This window comes from Lepisosteus oculatus, chromosome 14 (genome assembly GCF_040954835.1).
Source record: "Lepisosteus oculatus isolate fLepOcu1 chromosome 14, fLepOcu1.hap2, whole genome shotgun sequence".
Taxonomy (NCBI): domain Eukaryota; kingdom Metazoa; phylum Chordata; class Actinopteri; order Semionotiformes; family Lepisosteidae; genus Lepisosteus; species Lepisosteus oculatus.
Genome location: NC_090709.1, coordinates 36,107,342 through 36,116,973, shown reverse-complemented (window position 1 = coordinate 36,116,973; position 9,632 = coordinate 36,107,342). Strand labels below are relative to the sequence as shown.

General features: G+C 52.5%; 1 protein-coding gene across 1 annotated transcript; it reads left to right on the top strand.

Annotated features, from left to right (window-relative positions):
• Positions 1-215: 215 nt before the first annotated feature.
• On the top strand, positions 216-4,978 carry LOC138242586 (GTPase IMAP family member 4-like). Its single transcript, XM_069198124.1, has 4 exons — positions 216-276; positions 880-1,127; positions 1,218-1,368; positions 4,005-4,978. The coding sequence occupies exons 1-4, from the start codon at positions 216-218 to the stop codon at positions 4,976-4,978; spliced, it is 1,434 nt and encodes a 477-aa protein (XP_069054225.1).
• The last annotated feature ends 4,654 nt before the right edge of the window (positions 4,979-9,632 follow it).

The window sequence follows — 9,632 nt, the reverse complement described above, 5'->3', positions numbered from 1 at the left end:
AGTAGTATCAGTATTATTACTGGTATTATCATTGTTATCAGTAGTATTAGTAGTGTTAGTAGTAGTACTATTGTTGTCAGTTGTAATATTAGTGTTAGTAGTAGTACTATTGTTAGCAGTAGTAGTATTAGTGTTAGTAGTAGTAGTACTATTGTTATCAGTGCATGATGCCCAAGAATAATTCCCAGATGTTCATTCTGTAAGTTGCATTCATAATGGCCAGCAGCCCTATCACCCTGCAACTCCCAGCTGGCAGCCCCACTGGAGCCCAGCAGTGTGAGCCTGGCCAGTACCTGGAGGGAAGACTGCTGGGAAAACACTGAGGCTGCTGCTGGGAGAGGTGTGAGTGGGGCCAGCAGGGGGCGCTCTCACCCTGCGCTCTGTGTGGGTCCTGATGCCCCAGTATAGTGACGGGGACACTGGACTGTAAACAGGCGTCGTCCTGCAGATGAGACGTCAAACCGAGGTCCTGACTCTCTGTGGTCATTAACAATCCCAGGGTGTCTCTCGAGAAGAGTAGGGGTTTTACACCAGCGTCCTGGTCAAATTTCCCATTGGCCCTTACCAGTCATGGCCTCCTAATAATCCCCATCTATGAATTGGCTTCATCACTCTGCTCTCCTCCCCACTGAGAGCTGGTGTGTGGGGAGAGGACTGGGGCGTCATCCAGGTGGGGCTGCACACTGGTGGTGGTAGTGGGATCCCCAGGACCTGTAAAGAGCTGCACACTGGTGGTGGTAGTGGGATCCCCATGACCTGTAAAGAGCTCTGAGTGGAGTGTCCAGGAAAGAGCTATAGAAGTGTATTATTATTATTAATATCATGCAGCCCGAACCCCAGCGAGCGTGACTCCCTGACCCTGACCTCTCTCTCCCCCAGGTGCAGAACCGCTGTTCCTGCTGCTGGTGGCCGCGCTGTGTCTCCAGATCTACTCCTCCGAGGAGCCCGGGTGTGAACCGGCACTGCCCGCCGCCAGCTGCCCCCCCGAGGGGCAGGGGCAGGGGGGGCAGGAGGAATGGCAGGGGCTGCTGTTGCCCCACCCACCCACACTGCCATCGCCCCTCCTGGCGGGGGAGGAAGAGGGGGCGGCGGCCGAGGCGACGAAGACCGGGGAGGTGCTGCTCCTGGTCGGCGTCTCTCAGTACCTTAGCACCAGCTCCGACCTGTGACCTGTGACCTGTGACCTGTAACCCCCCCCGCCCCCCTTCTGGGTGGAGTCCGACCGTGACGGGAGAGGCCCTCGAGTCCGGCCCGATACCGATACCCATACCGGCCAGCCGGACCCGAACCCGAGCTCGGACCCGGACCGCTGCCGCCCGGAGAGGGGAGTCCGGGACTCGTGGGCGGAGACGCCCGTGGCGCCTTATCGCTCTATTTGTTTATTTATTGATTTCCTGCGTGGCTTATTTATCTATCTATCTTATTGACGGAGAGACTCGTGTGTCTTATTGATGGAGAGTATTTCAGTGAGAGTGGAGGTGGTGCTACTCTTCCTTCACCGTGAGGAACTGGAACGGTTCTCCATGATTTGTCGTTGTATAATCGATCGGTCGATGACAGTGAGCGAAATGATCGTGGGGTGGGTGGGGAACGGCGCGTGTTTCACTCCCTGAACAGATGAATAAAAATGGAGAAGCAGCGGTGTGGTTTGTGTTTGTTCTGGGGGAGGGATTGACGCTGCAGGAGGTCAATCAGCGCTCAGGCATCTGCGGTTAAGAGGGGGTCTTTACGCAGAGAGGGGTGGGAGGAGGGAACAACCTGATACCCTGGCTTCTCTCCAGACAGAGCTGGGGGAGGGGCGAACAAGCCGATGAGCTGCTCAGGTCCGTTATCTACTGTCTGACTCCTGTCTGCTCTCATGCTCTCTCTGGTCTGCTGTTTCCCCGATCTGTCTCTCTCCTGAAGCAGTTCAGCTCTGGCCTCTGACTTCTGGTGCCTTGTCTCCCCCTGGCGGGGACAGCGCCTCATTAACTTCATTGATCCAGACGGGTGTGGACCCCAGTGTCCCGACTGCTGGTCAGGGGTGTTGCTTAGTCGGGGTTCGGTCTGTACTCCCCAAATTCCCTCTCCTCAGTTGATTGTAGGTGGGATGAAGTGGGGTCTCTGACTGTAAAGTGCTTTGGAGATCCTTTTAGATCAACTTTCCAGAACCCCAAACGAGAGTTTGCTTATGAAAAATAATTTTTAAAGTTTTTTTAAATTCCTAAGTGATGAGATATACCAGAAACGTTCATATCAGGCGGCGCCCAAGACTTCATTCTGCCCTGGTGAGTTAATCATTAACTGAACCCACTAAATATTTTATCAAGGGCCACTGAGAGGACATAGTCCTGCCCTTCAGATCAGCAGGAAGAGAAGGAGAGAGAGATGGCAGCGTGTAGGAGCTCAGCGCTCAGCCCTGGTGAGTTTTCTCTTGTTCTGCCTGTCAGAGTGTCAGTAAGGGAGTCACTGAGGGTCTCTTCTCTGTCACAGAGCACAGCAGCAGCTGGAGAAGTGTCTTCCTGTCTGCTGAGAGTGTGTTCTGTCTGTCAGACACACAGGGTCTGAACTTGGAGATAGAGACAGGAGCTGATGTACTTTCACTTTCTCTTGTCAGAGATCAGGGATCGGTACTGTCAACTCAAGCTGTTTGGAATGTACTAAATATTTTAATAAGGTGTTTATTTAAGGTAAAATGATTGATGTAAAACCTGACTGTGTGCTGATGGTATTGGATTCACACTGTTAGTATTCATGATGCTCAGACACGCTCAGATATGATCGTTTCCTGTTTGTTGCTCAGAGGTTGTGTTTATTGTACAGCTGATAATACCAGAGAGGAATCAGTACAGATGAACAACAGAGGAATTTATTTGGCCCATAATTAGTAGTGATTCCAGGTTCTCCTGTCCTGACTGGGCAGCTTGTTCCCCTCTCCCACCCCTCTCTGTGTACAGTAGAGCCTCCTGTCCTGACTGGAGGAGCTCACCCAGCTATGTCTGGAGAGAAGCCAGGGTATCAGCCTGTTCCCCTCTCCCACCTCTCTCTGTGTACAGTAGAGCCTCCCACTCCTGATTTTAAGTCTTAGTGTTGCTTTGAGTTTCAGTGTTAATTCTGAGGAACTCTGAGGTGTCAATATCTAACTGGTCTTTAATGATGACTGACTGTCACTGAGGATGTTGAATATTTTGTATATATATATATGGTTCACTATCTTCACCCTGTCAGTGTGGGACACTCCCTTCAGACTAAAGAGACTCAGTTCCTCCAGCTTGTCAGTTTCACTGTTTTTAAACTAACATCATGCTAGTTCTCTTCAATGTGGATCACAGTAGATAGTTTCTAAGCGGTTTGAAACTATACAACACACAGATTTCCCAGCCAGGTGGCTGAGTCCCAAACATGTCTTTATGAAATGTGACATTTTAGACTCGCTAGTGAAGAATCAGGACAGACTGAATGATTTTACAGTTTTTTTACATGTATTTTTAAAATAAGGTGGTATAAAGGTTCATTCTGAACACAGGAGTCCCATATGTGTCTGAACTGCCATTGGATACTCAGTGTTAGGGGGACTCTACAGGGCCCTCCAGAAGTATTGGTGCCCTTGGTAAAGATGAGCAAGGAAGGAGTTGGGAAAAATGTCTATTTATCAGATGAGAGAAATCTAAACTTTCAGTGAGGTTAAATTATTCTAAGAAAAAAAATTGTGATGAAAAATAAACATGTACTATTGAGAGAACAGTTAAATATATATATATATTACATAAATTGCAAGAATACAGAATAAGAATGTTGTAAGAATACAGTCTGATTACCTAACATTAACAGAACATTTTTGTATACCACAGAGAATACACAGAAAATTAATCTCAATAATCTGTGATTTTCCTCTGTCACAGGGCAGGGACAATAGAAAAGATATAGAAAAGTTTTTATCGTGAATTTTAAATGGGATGAAGAGTGAAGATAGATGTGATGAGAACTTTATCATGTAAATAATCTGTGATCTTTCTCTCTGACAGGGGAGGGACAGGCTGATTCCCATGAGGCACCACAGCGTCTCTCAGAGATCAGGATCGTGCTGCTGGGGGAGAGATTGTCTGAGAAGAGCTCAGCAGGAAACACCATCCTGGGCAGAGAGGAGTTTGTCACTGAGGGAGTAACTGAGGAGTGTGTGAAGAGAGAGGGAGAAGTAGCTGGGAGGCAGATCACTGTGGTTGACACTCCAGGGTACTCCTCTTTTCCACGTATAATAAGGACTGATCCACAGCATGTCAGAGAGGAGGTTGTGCGCAGTGTGTCTCTGTGTCCCCCAGGACCCCACGCTCTCCTCCTGGTGATTGATCTGGACTCAGCCACAGACTGGAGATCAGTGAAGAAATATCTGGAGCTTCTCAGTGAGAGAGTCTGGAGACACACAATAGTGCTGTTCACCTGGGGGGACACACTGAGAGACATAACCATTGAGCAGCACATTGAGAGAGAAGGGAAGAAGCTCCAGTATCTGGTGGAGAAGTGTGGGAACAGGTATCATGTTCTCAACAACAAGAACAGGGGCGACCGCACTCAGGTCACAGAGCTGCTGGAGAAGATAGAGGACATGGTGGCAGGAAACTATGGGCTGTACTTCACCACTGACATCAAAGAAATAAACACTGAACGAGAGATAGAGAAGCCGAGACAGAGGGAGGAGGAGAGACAGAGAGAGACAGGAGCTGAGACAGAGGTTGGAGGAGGAGAGACAGAGAGAGACAGAGGAGCTGAGACAGAGGGAGGAGGAGAGACAGAGAGAGACAGAGGAGCTGAGACAGAGGGAGGAGGAGAGACAGAGGAGCTGATACAGAGAGACAGAGGAGCTGAGACAGAGGGAGGAGGAGAAACAGAGAGAGACAGAGGAGCTGAGACAGAGGGAGGAGGAGAGAGAGAGTTCAATCAAACTTTATTTGACAGAAAAAAAACAAAAGTATTAATCAAGGGTTTTAAAACTCTATTTTAAGAATTAAGAGGAAAAAAAAATAAAAATAAAAATCATAATTGGAATAAAACTCTTTCATTATTTATGATCCTGCACAGGACATTTCCAAAACACCAAAACTTTTCGAATGTTCTGAGGTCATTATGCGATTTGTAAAACAAAAATTCTAACGATATCCTGCTCTTCACCAACCCTTCGAACATCCTCACCAAGTCTACAGACCCGGAACCAGAGATCTTATTTTTCCGAGTCCTGTAGATGGTGAGTTTGGCCTGGCCCAGCAAAAAATTAGCGAGGAGGGTCTGAGTTTTCCGTTTTTTTGTGTGACCTACCCCAAACACGAAGATAACATTGTTGAAGGCCAGGCCAAGGTTGGTGAAGAGCCGGATCAGTACGGCAAACATGGGCGACAGGCGGGGGCAGGCGCTGTAGCAGTGGAACACCGTCTCCCTCTGAGCGCAGAAGGGACAGGCGTCAGACACCGCCGGGTCCAGAACCGACACAAACGAGTTGACCCCCAGGATGGTGTGCAGGACCCTCCACTGCAGATCACCAGCCCTCTTGTTGAGGGGAAATCTGTAGAGGTTACCCCAGGCAGGCCGGACGTCATCCGGCACTCCCAGACGAGCCCTCCAGGGGGTGTCAGGGAGCGCGGACAGCTGGGCCTGGTGCCTAGATGTTACGACTAGTCTGTACAGACATTTCCCCCCAACACCAGCTAGAGACCTCTCCTCTGAGGCAAGGGGCTCAAGGAGAGATCCCGTCGGTCCGGGACTGAGCGCAGGAGACACTAGCAGACCAGGGAAAGGAGGCTGTGTGATTGGAATGCGATGATCCTCAAACAGACCCTGGATCAGCAGCATCTCCTCGAGAGGCAGAGCAGAGCGAAGCTGACTGAGAAACCTGTCTACACACCGCCGCGAGTGTAGTCCCAGCGCGTCACACGCCCACTCCACGCTGCGCCAGCAGCCCTGATCCACGTCCAGCAGGTGGTGGAGCTGTGTGATGTTGGCGTGGACCAGTCTGCTGGTAAAGTCCAAGGAGCGGCCCGGTTCTATGTCCATTCGTAGATTGTGTATTAATGGTTCCCTGAGTGTCCAGTATAGACTGGGCCGCTCCTCTTCCCTCTGCACGCGCAGATGCCGCCAGGCCTCCAGGAGACTGCGCTGGAAAGGCGGCAGTGGAGACAGGTCAACCCTGCTGGTGTCCATTAGGAAGAGCACACAGTCGAGCCCGAGGTGTCCTGCTCGACGCAGCAGGGTGAAGGTCAGCTCCCTCCAGGACAGCGAGGCCGGGCCGAACAGCAGCTTCTGCACTGCCTGCAGGCGAAAGGCGTCCACTCGGCTCCGGATGTCGATAAGTCCTTGCCCTCCGTCCTCTCTGGGCAAATAGAGGACGCCCCTCCGTAGCCAGTGCAGTCCGTCCCAGAAGAAGTCGAGGAGCGTGGCCTGCAGCTCCTCGACCAGTCCGGCTGGTGGCTCCAGGCACACCAGGCGATGCCACAACATCGAAGCCACCAGGGTGTTGACAATCAGAACCCGGCCTCTGTAGGAGATCTGGGGGAGCAGCCAGCGCCAGCGGTCCAGACGACCTTTCACTTTTTCAAGGAGCCCCTCCCAGTTCTTTTTCACGCTGGCCTCATCCCCCAGGTGCACCCCCAGGTATTTGAGTCCCCCTCTGGTCCAGCTGAGCCTCTCTGGCAAGGCTGGGGGACCCATCTCGCTCCACTCCCCCAGGAGTAGGGCGCTACTCTTGGCCCAGTTCACTTTGGCTGATGATAGCCGCTGGAAATCACTTAAAGTTGTCTGTAGCGCCCTGACATCCTGTTCTCCACTGACCACGACCATGATGTCATCAGCGTACGCCGAGATCTTGACAGTGGAGTCGGGGCAGCCCGGGATGGACAGGCCCCTGATGACCCGGCGCAGCTGATGTAGCAGAGGCTCGATGGCAAGGGAGTAGAGCATTCCTGAGAGTGCACAGCCCTGCCTGACTCCCCTCCGCACTGGAAACGGAGCACTCAGCCCTCCGTTGACCTTTAGCACACTGAAGATGTCACTGTACAGCACCTGAATCATGGCAACAAAGACAGGGCTGAACCCGAAGGACCTCATGGTCCTCCACAAATACTGATGTTCAACCCTATCGAAGGCCTTTTCCTGGTCTAACGAAATGAGACCAGTGTCTAAACCCAATAGTCTGGAGGTGGCCAAAACATCTCGAATCAGAAATATGTTATCAAAGATTGACCTTCCGGGCACGCAGTACGATTGGTCGGAGTGCACCACGGACCCCAGCACCACCCTCAGCCTGTTGGCCAGAGCCTTGGACAGGATTTTATAATCCACACACAGCAGAGCAACAGGTCTCCAGTTCTTAATGTCACACAGGTCCCCTTTCTTAGGCAGCAGGGTGACAACAGCTCTCCTGCAACTCAGTGGCAGGTCCCCCTGCTCCAGACTTTCCAAATATACATTCAGCAGGTCAGGTCCCAGCACAGCCCAGAAGGCACGATAGAATTCGGCTGGCAGGCCATCGAGACCAGGGGTCTTGCCATTGCTCAAGCCACTGAGTGTGGAGGAGAGCTCCTCCAGGGAGAGAGGCCTCTCCAGCCCTGCCCTCTTGTCTTCGGGGACCTGTGGAAGGTCTTCAAGGAACCTACGTGTGCGGACCGAGTCCTCACTAGCCTCGCTGGAGAAGAGCGCTTTGTAGAACTGCACGGTCCTCTCCTGGATCTGCCCGGCCTCGTGCAGCTGCTGCCCTGTCTCCGAGCGCAGGCAGTGGATCTGCCGGCTCTGGCCCGGTTTCTTCTCTAGGCTGAAGAAGTAGCGAGTCGGGGTGTCTACCTTTGATGCACACTGAACCCTAGAATTTATTAGAGCTCTTTGTACTTTTGTGCCCAGCAGGCCAATGAGTGATTCTTTTTGGGTGTGGAGGTCATCAATTAGCCTCCTGTCTGCACAACACTCCAGAGCCTTGTGCAGCTCCAGAATGTCTCTCTCCAGAGCCTTCATGGACTCACGGATACCTCTCGTGACACTTCCAGTGTACTGCTGGCAGAACTGGCGAATCTGCACCTTGCCAATATCCCACTACTGGCTCAGGGAGACAAAGTGGGCTTTCTGACTCCTCCATTGCTGCCAGAAGAACACGAGGCAGTCACAGAAATGAGCATTGTCAAGCAGTTGGGTATTAAAGTGCCAGTAGGCACTGCGGGACCTCGCTGATGGCACAACGACTGTGCAGACAGTGAGGCAGTGGTCCGACAGGCCCACTGGACAGATGGAGCACTGCTTGACGATGCTGTAATGATGTTTACGGCAGTAGAATCGGTCTAGCCTGGCCAGAGAGAGGGTATTCCCCTTGACCTGAGCCCAGGTGTACTGCCTCGTGTCCCCGTGACATCTCCTCCAGATGTCAGTGAGGTCAGACTTGATGAGGATCCTGCGCAGCTCCCTGGCCGACGGGCCATGTGGCTATGCGTGATTCCTGTCCAGTGTGCTGCTCTCTGTGCAGTTGAAATTCCCCCCCAGGAAGACCAGCTCTTCAGGCTGGCAGGTCGCCAGTGCAAGCTCCCTGAGGAGGGTGACCCTCTCCCCGCCGTCGGTGGGTGCGTAAACGTTAATAAAAACAAAGGTTTTCTTCCCGAGAACTACTCGCACAAGTAGCAGGCGACCATTCACCACCTCCTGGACGGCGATAGAGAGGAGCTTGAACCCCACAGAGAACAGCACCGCGACCCCCGCGCTCAAAGGGGACCCGTGACTGTACACGATGTCCTCCTGCCACTCCCGCTGCCAGGCGACGATGTTGGAGCTGTCGGTGTGGGACTCCTGCAGGAAAGTCACCTGCAGGCTGTTTTCTTTGATAATCTCCAACACCGCAGCTCGCTTCAAAGCCCTCCGGCAACCATTGGTGTTCAAACTCCCTATCCTAATGTCGCCCATGTTTGCGGAAAAGAAAAAAAGAAAAAACATAAAACACGAACAGACATGTAGCACGCAGGCGGATAGTGATGTGATGTGAGGGACAGGACTCATTCGTGCTGAGGTGCGTTTCGCGGTCCTGCCTTGATCTTACCTAAAAGGCTCTTCAGGCGCCATCTCTCCTGATCACTGAAGTCATTCGCACCCGAGCCCCTCTTCAGATGGTGCGTCGCGGAGAGGACAAAGAGCTCGGTGTCGGGGAAAAAAGTCCTCGACCACAGTTCCCCTCTTACCTTTAGTCTTCTCTAAGAACTCCCTGATGCTCTGGAAACTGTAGCCTCCTCTGCAGCTCTGCCGGGCCGAGGAGCCCGAGGTGAGAGAGGAGTCGGTGAAGCCGCCCTCGTCATCGCTCCCGGACTCCGAGGAGCTCCAGGCGGCGGCGGCGGTGGCGGCGAGGAAACTCCAGCGCGTCCTCACTCTCCCGGTGTCGGAGTCACTCGCGGCCCCGGGGCCGGCGACAGAGCCGCCCTCCACCGAGCTCTCTGTGCTGCGCTTCTTCTGCACCGCACTCTGCACAGATTTTTTTGTGCGCTTTCTCCGCGGCGTCTTAAAACCATCGTCTATTTTTCCAGATGATAATTCATTTCCTCCCCACACCGTGTCTACAGTTTTCGCTGGCGCTTGAGACGCGTTTTCCCCTGTCAGTGTCACTACCTGCTCTCTCTCTCTCCCTGACTCTCCTGAGCAGC